The sequence below is a fragment of the Cyprinodon tularosa genome, unplaced genomic scaffold, assembly GCF_016077235.1.
Source record: "Cyprinodon tularosa strain WSP-4 unplaced genomic scaffold, ASM1607723v1 ctg781, whole genome shotgun sequence".
NCBI lineage: Eukaryota > Metazoa > Chordata > Actinopteri > Cyprinodontiformes > Cyprinodontidae > Cyprinodon > Cyprinodon tularosa.
In genome coordinates, this window is record NW_024039542.1 from 222,207 (window position 1) to 239,562 (window position 17,356).

A 17,356-nucleotide genomic window follows, 5' to 3' on the forward strand; every position below is an offset into this window, starting at 1 on the left:
AAAGCAGTTGAGAAGAAACATAATGTAGGAACCAGGCGGAAGAATATATAGCAATACAGTATAAGGAGCCAAACTTCCATGTCAGTGATGCTCCAGAAAGTGTAAAAAAGGAGGTGCGCCCTAAAACAAGAGGAACCCTTCAGTCTTTGTTTCTATTTGCTGGCACTACTCCCTCTAGTGGCATGAGTGCAAATAGATCAAAATAGATAAAGGTGTCTGATACAGAATGATCCAGCATCCTTTATTTTGATTTAAATCCAGATCTATAAACAGATAACGCTGCCAAATCTGCTAAATGAAGTTAGAAACTATTAGTCTTTGTAAACAAGCCAGAAGATCCAAGAATTTTCAAACTAGGGGAATTTATTTCTTTAAATTAGTTAATAAATTGAAATCAAGGAACAAAGAAGAAATCTGTGAGCAGCTTTGTTTCTTAATTCTCTCTCTTCATATCAGAGTGAAATATGCTCATTAAAATGGCCTCTATGCAAAATACATGAGATTTTTTTTATCAGCAGCTTCATTTGCAGCTTTTTACATCCCAGTAATCAGCTTCTATCATGGCTGTCATACTCAGTGACTGATACAGGGACTCCTCCCCCCTCAGGTAGGCTCACATCTCCATCAGAGAACTCCTTCGCTCAGTCCACACCTGCTTCTTTGGGAGACACCATCTCTGTCTGGCTGATTAAGGTATGTCCTTTTTATTTAATACGTCTAAAAAGGCTCAGAAGTCTAGTTTGTGTTAAGAACCTCAATGGGAAATGAGAAGCAGTCTTGGTCCTGTGCATGCTGCAGTTAGTAAACTAACCCATCATCACTAAGGTCTGCAATCATCTTCTACCTAAAAGATGTGAATGCATCAATAAACCCCATTATTAATCCTCCCACTTGGGAATTAATATAAACATTTAGCTGTCAATAAAAAGTCTAATATTTTTAAATGTGTAAAACAGAAGCAGATTTATACTTCATGATGTTTATTTCTTTTACCTGATATCTGCAGATAGATTCTCTGTTTCTGGAATCTAAATCCTTTTAATGCAGATTTGCTAGAATCTGTCGTTTCTTTTTTAAAATGACGCTGCAGGTTCCTTAAATAAACATCTTTGGTTTTGGGACAACAACGTGATTCCACTGGGACTTCCAGTCTGAAGCTTATTTACTGTGTGTCTTTTTTTAGGACCTGTGCTGAGATGCCCGAGTCTCCTCTCAGTCCCTCAGCAGCCCGTCAAACTCCAGCCAGGAGCCTCCTCAGCCACACAGGAGGAGGAGCAGGAGAGAAAGTCACTGATGGAGGCTCCTGCAGTGGATCGAGGGCACAAACCTGCCAGAGCCTCTTCAACAAACAGGTATCCTTCAGTCACAGCCTGGATAAACCGGCAGCGAGGAGCCGTGGACCTCAGGCAGGAGTTCAGATGGAGAACAGATCAGATCTCCTGTTTGAACCTTAATTATCCAAGAAGCAGATTTAATCAAATATCACTCAGCTTTAGGCTAAAAGAGCTGAAACTGTGAATCCAGCAGATGATAAACAGTCATTTCCACTTTTATTAATCATATTCTTCTGTTTTTGAGGACTGTGGTTTCAAATGTTTATGATAAAACACAGAAATATTTTCATTGGTGAAAATCAGTGTTTGCAAAAACAAATAGAGAGAAAAACTTAGACTATATTAAATGAGAAGAACTCAAATTAGAGTTTTACAATTTAGCCGAATGAGATGAATCATCCACTTGATCAGGAAACTAAAACATGTTCAGTTGAAGATGAGATCTTCTTTATGTCTCATTTTCATCTCCTGGATATAAATGAGACCCAGACCAGACGGGTTTTCTCATTCCTCTCAAATGTCTCTCCTGAGAAATAAGGCAAATGGCCGTTTACCTGTCCTGCAGAGACCGGCTGCAGGAAGGAGCGCACCTTGATGCCGCGGCTCTGTGGAGGTTAAAGATGGAGTTTCACTTTTTATTCAGATTTTATTCAGCTTTGGGGTTTTAACAACATTTTATGTGTCAGATGATAGAGAATCACAATTTAACAATCTCCTCATTTAACGGTTTTTAGCTGACACTTGTTTTTTTCCTTGATAGTGATTTTTAACTGACTTTGTTTTACATAAATAATTAATTCTATTGTTTGAATTGTGTAAATAAAGTTTTGTTAAAATCTAAAATCTCTCCTGAGAAATGAGTCTCCCTGTTGGCGCTACGCAAAGAATCTAAATTCTCATAAATCAGATCTCAGCTAAAAGAAAAATCTGACTTATTGTTCCGATTTCAGAAAGTCTTCATTTCACCTCCTTACTTGGATCCAGTGTCTCGTTTCTGTCTCTAATGGGATTAATGGGATTAATGCGATGCAATCAGCTGGTTTTCCTTAGATGGAAAACTTTGAACCTTTGATCTGACTGGATGATCTGGTTGATCTGGATCTATAAAGTGGCCTGAGATGACATGATGTGAATTGGAGCTATAGAAATTAACTGAATAGAATTAAATTGATTACTTGCAAACAAACTTGGAATAAATTACACCAGTAGCTGCCAGATAAAATGGTAAATGTACATTTCTGTAGTTATTGACGTTTCTAATCTGGTTGAATTAGACAGATTTGATGGGCGGCCCAAAACATTATGTTTGATTATATTCAGCTTATTATTACATTTTCTGAGTTGATGCTGTTTGTAATCCAGCCGTATCCCAGCGGCAGATAATCCATCGGTTCTTTGTCCCTGAGTCAGATCAGTTATTATTCTGAGGGGGTTTGCCTGCGTTAACAACCATACACTCCTATCAGGGGCCACAACCAGCATGAAATTGTGGCACTAATTAGGTTTGATGCGTCTCGCATCTCGTTCAGGGTCAACAGCGCTGTCCAGCATCACAATGTTCAATCAGGCCTTTACAACCAGGTGGTGTAGTTGCAAAGTTTCCCTGGTTGATTCTCCTGATGTCTTGCTGCAGATTGTGACGTTTTCTTGTTTTCTTGAAGGTCTTTCTGGCCATGATGGCTCCTCAGCAGCTGCAGCAGCTTCTGTCGCCCAACCAGCTGCAGGCGATGATCCACCACAAGCAGCAGGTCCTGCTGCTGCAGCAGGTACGTCTGCACCAGAGATCTACCTGCTAACCCAGGTAAACCTGCTAACTAGGGTAGTTAGCAGGTACATCTGGGTTAACCCTAACCCTCTGAAGAGAGAGAACCCCTCACTCCAGGAACTGGATTAAAGATTTCATAATTAAATCTGAATTAAGTTTAATTTTAGCAAACTGAGATTTTTAACATAAAAATATCAGAAGGAGCTAAGAAATGTTTAATCTTTGTGAAGCTTTTCTTTTTATTCTGTTTTAAATAAATGTATAAAATAAATTATATGAAGACAGCAACAAGATTTTTTCAGAAGAGCAAGAACTAAAGTCATCGAATAATCTAATGACTTATTTTTTCCTAAGTTCATTCAAAATAAAAAAAAATATACCGTAAGAATAAAAATAATAACATTATTGCACATTTTAAATAAATTTTTCTATTAATAGAGAGAGAGATAGATATGTGTATTTATATGTAAAGATTTTTCATTTTTAATCATAAACAAAAAGATTTTGTAGAATTTTTTCTAATTTGTTCTCTAAGCAGGTTCTTCTCCAGGGAAAAGCTTTTCTAAAAGAAAAATACACATTTTTAGCCTTTTTATTTTCGGGATCATTTGAAAAAACTTAAACAAACCTGAATAAAATGATCGGGTCATTAATATACTCTTTGTGTTTAAAATGAAATGAAATTAAAGACATTTTAAAGGACGGGAGCCAACAAGACATAAAATAGAATAGACTGGATGATCTGGGGAAATGTAAAGTGCCTTCAGATGACATGTGGCGCTTTAGAAATAAACTGGAAAGAATTTAATTAATTCTTTCTACCTTTTAGCAAAACCTGAAGGAATTTTACAAGCAGCAGCAGCAGCAGCAGCGACTTCATCAGCCGTCCAGCAGGAAAGTCAAAGAGGTAACGGCTTCATCATCTCCAACTCATTATGCATGTAGACACGTCTGTTTATGTGTATCTATATATACGGCTAAATCCTGGAAGACTGAGGCTCCGTTCTGTTTACGTCTCCAAACAGTGAAGCAGTTAAGGATCATACAGAGTTAAGATTAGGGTAATGGTAAAGAGTCCAGCCTTAATCCTCAGAACTAAAGATAAATGGAGAAAATAGCCAAATTTTTCTTTCCTATTTGAGAGTATAATTCTTTTTTTCCCCTATAAAATTCAAATAACTGAAAGATTGTTTGTTGTCATTTTTCTCCAAATGTTCTAATATGACATGATTTTAGTTTTTTCTTATAGTTTCCTGCTTTAGGAGAAACAAGGTTGTTGGTTTAAAGAAAATCTGCCGATGCTGTAAATCGTGTGAATTTTATCAGTTAGAAAACCAACATAGAAAACAGATATTAGAAAAGACAATGAGATGAAATGAGGGTTTGCTTATAAAACTGCTTAAACTTGTTCCTTATTACTATTTTCTATAAATATAATCTAAATTATGACATTTTTGCTGTTAATTCATAATGATTTTCTGTTTTGTTTGTAATTTTAATGTGTTTAATATAGAGAATCATATTATCATCATCTTTGCATAGAAATGTGTGGCAGAGCCTCATTTCTCCATTATTACAACGGTTTTCTTTATTTCTATAAAGATTTGTTAATTCAACATTATGATTTGCTGATTAACATTTTAGAATTGGATATTCATGTTTTATTTATGCTCAAATATTGAAAGTTTATTTTATTAATTTCTAAACATGAATAATTTGCTCTTATTTTTGGGGTTAAAGCTGCTGTGATTATTTATGTGAATCATTAGAAAGAAAGAAAATAAAGTTGCTTTACTGAAGCTGCAGCAGTTCTAATCTATGCAGAAAAGATCTATTCTTTATATATCATCTAATATAACTTATCATGTTAAAACATCTATTGTTATTAAAACGTTTAATTTTAAACCTTTTATTTGTTGCAGCTAATTAGATTGAATGAAAATCAGGACATTTAATAAGCTACTGCCTGCTTTAACCAATCAGATGCTCCTAATATAATTATTACTCATTTCTATAAAATATTACTGAAACATTTAAACAAAAAGAATGAAACATTAATAAATGTTGAGCTGTTTATTGTGAGAAATGCTCTGACCTCCTTCTGAAGGAGGAGCAGCAAACTCTGACCTCCTATGTTTTGCTCCTGCAGCTTCCTGCTCAGCACCTCCTGCAGGAGCAGAAACCGTCTGAACCTTCAGGTTCCTCCTTTTTCTGCACATTTTCAGTCTTTTCTTTTCTCTCAGGCTTTTTTACTTTAAACTTTTTTTATGATATTACACTTTTTTTTAGTAATTAGAAATAAATTTGTTTGATTCCTGCAGAGATGCAGCAGTTATGGGAAGACATCAAATCTGCTCTTTCCATCAGTGGGCCGAAGATGAAGGAGAAACTAGGGAGCAGCGAGGAGCTGCATGATTCTCCTCTCAGATCTGATCGGTAAAATCTTTGTTCTGCTGAAACGATTCTGCCTTTTTGTGTCTTCAGCAGCATGTTCGCTTTAATTCCCTGCGGGCCGATTTATTTTCTCCTCTTTGTTTTTTTTCTACCAACTGAGGTGGATCACTGAGAAAATGTCCTGAATCAAAAGTACATGTTTTTTCGTTTATGTTGGGCTCCTTCCATCACCTCAGTCTGGGAGAAAACAAAGAAAGTTTTCTTTTAGGATTTCTGGTCTTTTGTCGCTTTGACTTTAATGTTTTTTCTGTTTTTCCTCCTGATCATCCAGCTGTGCTGCAAACGAGGATCAGGCTTCAGCAGACGTGCTCTTCAGTCACGGCGTGTGCAACTGGCCTGGTTGTGAATCCGTTTGTGAAAATGGCCGCCAGTTTTTCACGTGAGTTTGAATCGCGCCTCCAAACCAAGTTTGTCTGAGAGCCGAATGGAAGCGCAGAGAAAAGAAAACCAGATGAATGAAAAGGATTAGGATTATACAGGGGCCATTCTAGACAGGGGCTAGCAGGGGCCTACAGGGACCAACAGGGACCTACAGGGACCAACAGAGGCCTACAGGGACCTACAGGGACCAACAGGGGCCTACAGGGACCAACAGGGGCCTATAGGGACCTACAGGGACCAACAGGGGCGATTCTAGATAGGGGCTAGCAGGGGCCGACAGGGACCAACAGGCACCTACAGGGCCCAACAGGGGCCTACAGGGACCAACATAGGCCTACAGGGACCTACAGGGACCAACAGGGGCCTACAGGGACCAACAGGGGCCTATAGGGACCTACAGGGACCAACAGGGGCGATTCTAGATAGGGGCTAGCAGGGGCCGACAGGGACCAACAGGCACCTACAGGGCCCAACAGGGACCAACAGGGGCCTACAGGAACCAACAGAGGCCTACAGGGACCAACATGGGCCTATAGGGACTAACAGGGGCCTACAGGGGCCAACAGAGGCCTACAGGGAACAACAGGGGCCTATAGGGACCTACAGGGGCCAACAGGGGCCATTCTAGATAGGGGCTAGCAGGGGCCGACAGGGACCAACAGGTACCTACAGGGCCCAACAGAGGCCTACAGGGACCAACAGAGGCCTACAGGGACCAACAGAGGCCTACAGGGCCCAACAGGGGCCTACAGGGACCAACAGAGGCCTACAGGGACCAACAGAGGCCTACAGGGACCAACAGGGGCCTACGGGGACCAACAGAGGCCTACAGGGACCAACAGGGGCCTACAGGGGCCAACAGAGGCCTACAGGGACCAACAGGGGCCTACAGGGACCTGCAGGGGCCTTTAGGGACCTACAGGGGCCTACAGGGGCCTACAGGGACCAACAGGGGCCTACAGGGAACAACAGAGGCCTACAGGGACCAACAGAGGCCTACAGGGACCAACAGGGGCCTACAGGGACCAACAGAGGCCTACAGGGACCAACAGGGGCCTACAGGGACCAACAGAGGCCTACAGGGACCTACAGGGGCCTACAGGGACCAACAGAGGCCTACAGGGACCAACAGGGGCCTACAGGGACCAACAGAGGCCTACAGGGACCAACAGGGGCCTACAGGGACCAACAGAGGCCTACAGGGACCAACAGGGGCCTACAGGGGCCAACAGAGGCCTACAGGGACCAACAGGGGCCTACAGGGACCTACAGGGGCCTTTAGGGACCTACAGGGACCACAGGGGCCAACAGAGGCCTACAGGGACCAACAGGGGCCTACAGGGACCTACAGGGGCCTTTAGGGACCTACAGGGGCCTACAGGGACCAACAGGGGCCTACAGGGACCTACAGGGGCCTTTAGGGACCAACAGGGGCCTACAGGGACCAACAGAGGCCTACAGGGACCAACAGGGGCCTACAGGGGCCAACAGAGGCCTACAGGGACCAACAGAGGCCTACAGGGACCTACAGGGGCCTTTAGGGACCTACAGGGGCCAACAGGGGCCATTCTAGATAGGGGCTAGCAGGGGCCGACAGGGACCAACAGGCACCTACAGGGCCCAACAGAGGCCAACAGAGGCCAACAGGGGCCTACAGGGACCAACAGGGGCCTATAGGGACCTACAGGGGCCAACAGGGGCCATTCTAGATAGGGGCTAGCAGGGGCCGACAGGGACCAACAGGCACCTACAGGGCCCAACAAGGACCAACAGGGGCCTACAGGGCCAACAGGGACCAACAGGGACCAACAGGCACCAACAGGGCCAACAGGGATCAACAGGGACCAACAGGGGCCTACACGGACCAACAGGGGCCTACAGGGACCAACAGGGGCCTACAGGGGCCTATAGGGAGCTATAGGGACCAACACGCACCTACAGGGACCAACAGGGGCCTACAGGGACCAACAGGCACCTACAGGGCCCAACAGGGACCAACAGGGGCCTACAGGGCAAACAGGGGCCTATAGGGACCTACAGGGGCCTATAGGGACCTACAGGGGCCTACAGTGGCCTATAGGGACCTACAGGGGCCTACAGTGGCCTACAGGGACCAACAGGGACCAAAAGGGGCCTACAGGGACCAACAGGGGCCTACAGGGACCAACAGGCACCTACAGGGCCCAACAGGGACCAACAGGGGTCTACAGGGCAAACAGGGGCCTATAGGGACCTACAGGGGCCTATAGGGACCTACAGGGGCCTACAGTGGCCTATAGGGACCTACAGGGGCCTACAGTGGCCTACAGGGACCAACAGGGACCAAAAGGGGCCTACAGGGACCAACAGGGGCCTACAGGGACCAACAGGCACCTACAGGGCCCAACAGGGACCAACAGGGGCCTACAGGGCAAACAGGGGCCTATAGGGACCTACAGGGGCCTATAGGGACCTACAGGGGCCTACAGTGGCCTATAGGGACCTACAGGGGCCTACAGTGGCCTACAGGGGCCTACAGGGACCAACAGGGACCAAAAGGGGCCTACAGGGGCCTACAGGGGCCAACAGGAACCAACAGGGCCCTGAAGGGCCTACAGGGGCCAACAGGGACCAACAGGTCATTATTTTTTTTTCGTTTTATCTTCTGTGATTTTCCACAAATTTGTTTCAGGTCTTGATTAAGTTTATAATTTATTTCTTTTATCTTCAGTTTATCCGTCTGATCATCAAAATTACAGAAAAAACCTGGAATGCTTGTTTGGTGGGAGGTCCTCTGGGCACCAAAGGTCCTCTGGGCCCCAAAGGTCCTCTGGGCCCCTATAGGTCCTCTGAGCCCCAAAGGTCCTCTGGGCCCCTATAGGTCATCTGAGCCCCAAAGGTCCCCTAAGGTCTTCTGAGCCCCAAAGGTCCTCTGGGCCCCTATAGGTCATCTGAGCCCCAAAGGTCCCCTAAGGTCCTCTGGGCCTCCATAGGTCCTCTGGGCCCCTGTAGGTCACCGGAGCCCCAAAAGTACCCTAAAGTCCTCTGGCCCCAAAGGTCTTCTGAGCCCCAAAGGTCCTCTGGGCCCCAAAGGTCCCCTAAGGTCCTCTGGGCCCCTATAGGTCATCTGAGCCCCAAAGGTCCCCTAAGGTCCTCTGGGCCTCCATAGGTCCTCTGGGCCCCTGTAGGTCCTCTGAGCCCCAAAAGTACCCTAAGGTCCTCTGGCCCCAAAGGTCTTCTGAGCCCCAAAGGTCCTCTGGGCCCCTATAGGTCATCTGAGCCCCAAAGGTCCCCTAAGGTCCTCTGGGCCTCCATAGGTCCTCTGGGCCCCTGTAGGTCACCGGAGCCCCAAAAGTACCCTAAAGTCCTCTGGCCCCAAAGGTCTTCTGAGCCCCAAAGGTCCTCTGGGCCCCAAAGGTCCCCTAAGGTCCTCTGGGCCCCTATAGGTCATCTGAGCCCCAAAGGTCCCCTAAGGTCCTCTGGGCCTCCATAGGTCCTCTGGGCCCCTGTAGGTCCTCTGAGCCCCAAAAGTACCCTAAGGTCCTCTGGCCCCAAAGGTCTTCTGAGCCCCAAAGGTCCTCTGGGCCCCTATAGGTCATCTGAGCCCCAAAGGTCCCCTAAGGTCCTCTGGGCCTCCATAGGTCCTCTGGGCCCCTGTAGGTCCTCTGAGCCCCAAAAGTACCCTAAGGTCCTCTGGCCCCAAAGGTCTTCTGAGCCCCAAAGGCCCTCTGGGCCCCTATAGGTCATCTGAGCCCCAAAGGTCCCCTAAGGTCCTCTGGGCCTCCATAGGTCCTCTGGGCCCCTGTAGGTCACCGGAGCCCCAAAAGTACCCTAAAGTCCTCTGGCCCCAAAGGTCTTCTGAGCCCCAAAGGTCCTCTGGGCCCCAAAGGTCCCATGAGAGGAACATGGAAGTTTATTTTTTCTCCACTTTGGTCTCTAAAAGTTTCAACTTTATTCTTGAAATAATTTTTTGTGAAGGAAAATATTCAGTTTTTCTTTCCTGGAAAAACGGAAAATGTATCTAATTATCTTTTACAACCGTTATGTTTTTCAATCTGTGTTAAATTGATCAAACTAGTTCTGGATTATTTTCTTAGAAGATATTTTATCCAGATTCCACATCTGCCCAGAAGGAAGCTGTGAACATCTGTGTGATTTTGGTAAAGATGTCGTTCAAAGTTTTATTTTTATTTTTAGGCATCTGAGCAGTGAACACAGGTTGGATGAGCGGAGCACCGCCCAATGCCGAGTCCAGATGCAAGTAGTCCAGCAGCTCCAGCTGCAAGTGAGCAACAGTCCTACCAAACCCACATCAGCCTGCTTAGAAAATATCTATCTGTATATAACTTTAAGGAATAAATAGTTTAGGTTTTATTATTCAGAGGATTGAACATTTCTATGCTAATTAGCCACTTTCAGATTTGAACACAGAAGCGTTTCTTCTTCTTGAACAGCTCTGCAAAGAGCGGCAGCGTCTGCACGCCATGATGACTCACCTGCATCTGCCTTGGCTGCAGCCTCACTCACCTCAATCTGATGCAGCTGCAGACCTTCTGGGCTCACAGGTAACCTGATGTCATCGAGCTGAAACTCCTGTGATTTCAATGCTGGCAGATTATAATTGAGCAAATCGTCTCCAGTTGATCAGGCTGTAAAAGAAAAGTCAGTATTTTACCAAAAAAAAGAGAAAAACTTGTCTAAGAAGAGATGAAAGTCCGACGCAGGTGGATTTGGATGCATTTTCTCTCGTCAACATTTTTCTCTTCTATGCAGTTTTTGACTCTTTGTTTTGGAGCGTTGGGCCCAGCAGACGGGAGCAGCCATGTTCCCAGACCGTGGACACGCTCTCATCATGCGGAAACTAATCTTTTGTTAATCTTGCAAACACTGAACCTTAATTGCAACACTAAGCAAACGATTTCACCCTGTAATTAACAATAATTGGCTTCAATCTTATTGTAATATTAGTGGGAGCTGCTCAGAGGAGGCGAGTCCAATCGCTCTTCACGCTTGATTAAAAATGTCTCAGTTTTGTTTGGTTTCTCTGTCTGTCATTTTGGCAGCAGTCTTTTGTTAGTTAAATGATGTAATTTGCTTTTAGCTCCGCCCAGCAGCGTTCACCTCCAAACCTCGGAGCGTTGCCAGGTCTCCACCTCGAGGCTGTGAGGAAGAGGGGCCCATTTTTAGATACTCCCCGAGGGCCATGAGGCATCATCCCCCTCTGTTCTCTCTGTCTTCAGGTAAAGGCTGGATTTTATTCAACGAATAACAAACGCAGCTGATTATTAATCTTTTTATGGCTTTTCTCTCGTCATGTTTCGTCTTCCTGCAGAAAATGAGTATGAGCTCTACAGAAACGCTGACATCAGACCCCCCTTTACCTACGCAGCCCTGATCCGACAGGTACGATCAAACCCTCAGGGCCGCTGCCTTTCAACTAATACTGGACCTTTACTGTCCTACTTTAATGTGTTTTCCATAAAAATATGAACACAGATAACAAACCACATAATACATGTTTACAGTTTATGTTTATGAAATATATTAAGTTGGCTTCTAAAGTATCCATACCTGTTTTTCTTCATATTTTTTACACTACAGCCAGAAATAAACTGTTGGCATTTTACAGACCAATACGAAGTGGTGCGTATTTTGAAGTAGAAGGAGGATTGTAGAATGTAGAAATCTGGCTGACTTATATAGAAGCAGCTGTACTGCCTTATATATCCTTATTCATGGCTTTATATTTACTTAGCAACAAAAGATGCAGTTGAAAGGGTGTTTGAATCCTAACAGTACAGGCTGAAGGCCGAGTATGAATCTTAGCAAAAATAAAGTCCCTAATGGCTCATTTATACACAATTAGATGATATATTAAGAGGTTTTGCATAAACAGAGAACGTCTGTATAAACATTCTTCCAAATGTCAAAACAGCCTCTGGCTTCGACCAGCACACGTGAATTCCAGTAAGCTTTCGACATGATATTCCGTCGCGTTTGTGCATTTATATAATGCGATGTTGAGACTATAAAACAGCCTGAGATTAAATGAGAGTTGGGGGAAAACTGAGATGTTGATATTTTTATATGTTTTAAAACAAAGCGGAGTGTGTATGACGTCATCCACGCGGCGGGCTGGAGGTGTGACAGGCAGCCCGGGCCACAGGCGGCTACTCTCTACCCCTTCTATTCATTCTAGCTAATCTGAATCGTTCATCTGGAGAGCGAGATCATCTGTGGTAGCAGCACTAGACATCTTCCAGGCATGAGAGGAAAACTAGCAGCAGTTCAGCGGACAGCATGAAGGAACGGTAGCCGGCGCACGCTGATGATGTCATACACGCCGCTTCGTTTCTGAAAAATATAAATATAAAAAATCTAATGTCTGGGGGACAGTGATTGGCCTCCATGTTCTGAATGCTGGCGTGCCATAAAGAATAAATGATGAACAGTTTAGTTTGTGCCTTCAAGTCGTTGCCCATAGGAAGACGTTACTGGATATAACCTAACGGAATATCTTCAGAACGGCTCCAAATGACACTAAACTCATATGGGTGATAGAACATGATGGAATAACGGAAAATCAAGGGACCAATGGAAAAAAAACGGCGTTCCCCTTTAAATAATCTGTTAATCAAACCTAAACCAGCCGGAGCTAATGTGTGATTTACTGTCAGTATAAACAGAGACTGAAAGCCTCACATTTATTTTTTAGGGATCAGTAGAATGGAGAGAGTGCAGTCTTACCAATGTCTGGCAAACAAGGCATTTAGCAAAAAGGCAGTGAAGTTTCCACTTGATACTTTGCATTTCATGAAGCACTGATTTAATTCTATGCTGTACTTTATTATTTTTTATTCCTTGCATGATAGGCCATAATAGAAGCCTCAGATATGCAGCTCACACTCAATGAGATTTACAACTGGTTCTCCAGGACCTTTGCATATTTCAGACGCAACGCTGCCACCTGGAAGGTAAACACCGCCGCTCACCATAGACTCGTGTGTCTCAGATTGGTTCAGCAGAACTTTCTCCATCCGTCTGATTTAGAACGCTGTCCGGCACAACCTGAGCCTCCACAAGTGCTTTGTGCGCGTGGAGAACGTGAAAGGTGCAGTGTGGACGGTGGATGAGGAGGAATATCAGAGGAGGAGGTCTCAGAGGATCACAGGGTAATTCGCCTCCTATCGACTCATCACATCAAACTTGATCTACCCTCTATAGTGGCAGACATCTTTGAAGGACGGCAGGGCAGAGCTGATAAACTAATGACTGTAGAGACTGCCTTAATGAAACCTATATTGATTAATTGATTGATTGATTGATTGACTTCATTGACATCAGAATGGACTCGTTGTTCGTTACATCAGATCAAATAGTCAAAGAAGGAGGTGCCAAAGGAAAAAAAAGCTGCATGGGATTTATACAGCATATACAGTGTGTCCACATAGGACAGCTTTTTATTTATTTTTATCCACAGACTATTATTTATACTAATACTGTTTATACAATTATCTGTAGATATATAGTATTAGTAGAATAAATAATAGTATTCTATTTTTAATGATCTATGTTAACAAACATCACTTGATTAGGTGATGTTTGAGTAGATGTTGCTGCAGTCTGCAGTCTGACCACTAGATGTCACTGAAAAACAAACACTAGCTTTAACTGTCTGCTATTTGGCATCCCTTTGAAAAGACCAAACAGGTAACTAATTCACTTTCTAAGCCAAGCAGTAAAAGATTAAACAAACTTTTGACAAAGCAAACCTGAAAATGAGCTTTTTCTTTGAATAATGTAATTTTTCCTCTTTTAAAATCCCACCTGGCCCTTTTAGGAGTCCATCACTGATGAAAAGAGTCTCCTCAGGTCTTCCTCTGGCTGCAGTTCTGCACTCCAGCTTTCAGGTCAGATGATTTTTGCTTTTTTAGTAGCTTCTCTTTGAAGACATTGGTTTAAACTTTGCTGTTTGATTTCAGGCCTCGCTGGGAGAAGCATCGCTAAACCGACTCAATAAGGAGAGTTTCGGACTTAGAGAGGAGAACAAAACAGCAGAAGGCAAAAGCGTCCAAAAACAAAACCCCTCTTCTGAGGTCCAACAGTGAGTTGCCCTTTCAGTTGTCTATAACATGAACCTATCGAATGACTGAAAATCACACTTTCTTGTTTCACACAGGCAACTTATTTTGGAAGATGGGGAGCTGAATTTAAATGAGGAAGAGGTTCAGCTGCCGAGAGTCAAACCTGTCAGTCTGCAGCGAAACATTCATGGAAGCAACGAGGAGCTTTTATTTGGCCTTGAATGACCCTTCAGGTGTGGCTCAGAGCTGCCACTTTAATTTAGATAATAAAACCTGCATCAGTAGATTAAGATTCCCATGATTTGTTAGGTTTGCAGTTATTCAGCACGTCCTGGGACTCCATCCAGATGTTTGATTTAAGGATCCATCCAGATGTTTAATGTAAGGACCCATCCAGATGTTTAATTTAAGGACCCATCCAGATGTTTGATTTAAGGATCCATTCATGTTTAATTTAAGGATCCATCCAGATGTTTGATTTAAGGATCCATTGTTTAATTTAAGGATCCATCCAGATGTTTGATTTAAGGACCCATCCAGATGTTTGATTTAATGATCCATCCAGATGTTTGATTTAAGGATCCATCCAGATGTTTAATGTAAGGATCCATCCAGATGTTTGATTTAATGATCCATCCAGATGTTTAATGTAAGGATCCATCCAGATGTTTGATTTAATGATCCATCCAGATGTTTAATGTAAGGATCCATCCAGATGTTTGATTTAATGATCCATCCAGATGTTTAATGTAAGGACCCATCCAGATGTTTGATTTAAGGATCCATTCATGTTTAATTTAAGGATCCATCCAGATGTTTGATTTAAGGACCCATCCAGATGTTTGATTTAAGGATCCATTCATGTTTAATTTAAGGATCCATCCAGATGTTTGATTTAAGGACCCATCCAGATGTTTGATTTAATGATCCATCCAGATGTTTGATTTAAGGATCCATCCAGATGTTTAATGTAAGGATCCATCCAGATGTTTGATTTAATGATCCATCCAGATGTTTAATGTAAGGATCCATCCAGATGTTTGATTTAATGATCCATCCAGATGTTTAATGTAAGGATCCATCCAGATGTTTGATTTAAGGATCCATCCAGATGTTTAATGTAAGGATCCATCCAGATGTTTGATTTAAGGATCCATCCAGATGTTTGATTTAATGATCCATCCAGATGTTTGATTTAAGGATCCATCCAGATGTTTGATTTAATGATCCATCCAGATGTTTAATTTAAGGATCTATCCAGATGTTTGATTTAAGGATCCATCCAGATGTTTGATTTAAGGATCCATCCAGATGTTTGATTTAAGGATCCATCCAGATGTTTGATTTAAGGACCCATCCAGATGTTTAATGTAAGGACCCATCCAGATGTTTGATTTAATGATCCATCCAGATGTTTGATTTAAGGATCCATTCATGTTTAATTTAAGGACCCATCCAGATGTTTGATTTAAGGATCCATCCAGATGTTTGATTTAATGATCCGTCCAGATGTTTGATTTAAGGATCCATCCAGATGTTTGATTTAAGGATCCATCCTGATGTTTGATTTAATGATCCATCCAGATGTTTGATTTAAGGATCCATCCAGATGTTTGATTTAATGATCCATCCAGATGTTTAATGTAAGGATCCATCCAGATGTGTGATTTAATGATCCATCCAGATGTTTAATGTAAGGATCCATCCAGATGTTTGATTTAAGGATCCATCCAGATGTTTAATGTAAGGATCCATCCAGATGTGTGATTTAATGATCCATCCAGATGTTTAATGTAAGGATCCATCCAGATGTTTGATTTAAGGATCCCTCCAGATGTTTGATTTAATGATCCATCCAGATGTTTGATTTAAGGATCCATCCAGATGTTTGATTTAATGATCCATCCAGATGTTTGATTTAATGATCCATTCATGTTTGATTTATGATCCGTCCAGATGTTTGATTTAAAGATCCATCCAGATGTTTGATTTAATGATCCATCCAGATGTTTGATTTAATGATCCATCCAGATGTTTAATGTAAGGATCATCCAGATGTTTGATTTAAGGACCCATCCAGATGTTTGATTTAATGATCCATCCAGATGTTTGATTAAAGGATCCGTCCAGATGTTTGATTTAAGGATCCATCCAGATGTTTAATGTAAGGATCCATCCAGATGTTTAATGTAAGAATCATCCAGATGTTTGATTTAAGGATCCATCCAGATGTTTGATGTAAGGATCCATCCAGATGTTTGATTTAAGGATCCATCCAGATGTTTAATGTAAGAATCATCCAGATGTTTGATTTAATGATTCATCCAGATGTTTGATTTAAGGATCCATCCAGATGTTTGATTTAATGATCCATCCAGATGTTTGATTTAATGATCCATCCAGATGTTTAATGTAAGGATCCATCCAGATGTTTGATTTAATGATCCATCCAGATGTTTAATGTAAGGATCCATCCAGATGTTTGATTTAAGGATCCATCCAGATGTTTGATTTAATGATTCATCCAGATGTTTGATTTAAGGATCCATCCAGATGTTTGATTTAAGGACCCATCCAGATGTTTGATTTAAGGATCCATTCATGTTTAATTTAAGGATCCATCCAGATGTTTGATTTAAGGACCCATCCAGATGTTTGATTTAATGATCCATCCAGATGTTTGATTTAAGGATCCATCCAGATGTTTAATGTAAGGATCCATCCAGATGTTTGATTTAATGATCCATCCAGATGTTTAATGTAAGGATCCATCCAGATGTTTGATTTAATGATCCATCCAGATGTTTAATGTAAGGATCCATCCAGATGTTTGATTTAAGGATCCATCCAGATGTTTAATGTAAGGATCCATCCAGATGTTTGATTTAAGGATCCATCCAGATGTTTGATTTAATGATCCATCCAGATGTTTGATTTAAGGATCCATCCAGATGTTTGATTTAATGATCCATCCAGATGTTTAATTTAAGGATCTATCCAGATGTTTGATTTAAGGATCCATCCAGATGTTTGATTTAAGGATCCATCCAGATGTTTGATTTAAGGATCCATCCAGATGTTTGATTTAAGGACCCATCCAGATGTTTAATGTAAGGACCCATCCAGATGTTTGATTTAATGATCCATCCAGATGTTTGATTTAAGGATCCATTCATGTTTAATTTAAGGACCCATCCAGATGTTTGATTTAAGGATCCATCCAGATGTTTGATTTAATGATCCGTCCAGATGTTTGATTTAAGGATCCATCCAGATGTTTGATTTAAGGATCCATCCTGATGTTTGATTTAATGATCCATCCAGATGTTTGATTTAAGGATCCATCCAGATGTTTGATT

General features: G+C 42.5%; 1 protein-coding gene across 1 annotated transcript; it reads left to right on the plus strand.

Annotated features, from left to right (window-relative positions):
- Nucleotides 1–606: 606 nt before the first annotated feature.
- Nucleotides 607–14,482, plus strand: LOC119773756 (forkhead box protein P1-like). Its single transcript, XM_038270882.1, has 16 exons — nt 607–693; nt 1,184–1,352; nt 2,996–3,100; nt 3,929–4,006; nt 5,249–5,297; nt 5,421–5,535; nt 5,825–5,932; nt 10,111–10,198; nt 10,368–10,478; nt 11,015–11,153; nt 11,246–11,316; nt 12,786–12,887; nt 12,964–13,085; nt 13,754–13,823; nt 13,896–14,017; nt 14,093–14,482. The coding sequence occupies exons 2-16, from the start codon at nt 1,197–1,199 to the stop codon at nt 14,220–14,222; spliced, it is 1,566 nt and encodes a 521-aa protein (XP_038126810.1). The 5' UTR covers nt 607–693; nt 1,184–1,196; the 3' UTR covers nt 14,223–14,482.
- The last annotated feature ends 2,874 nt before the right edge of the window (nt 14,483–17,356 follow it).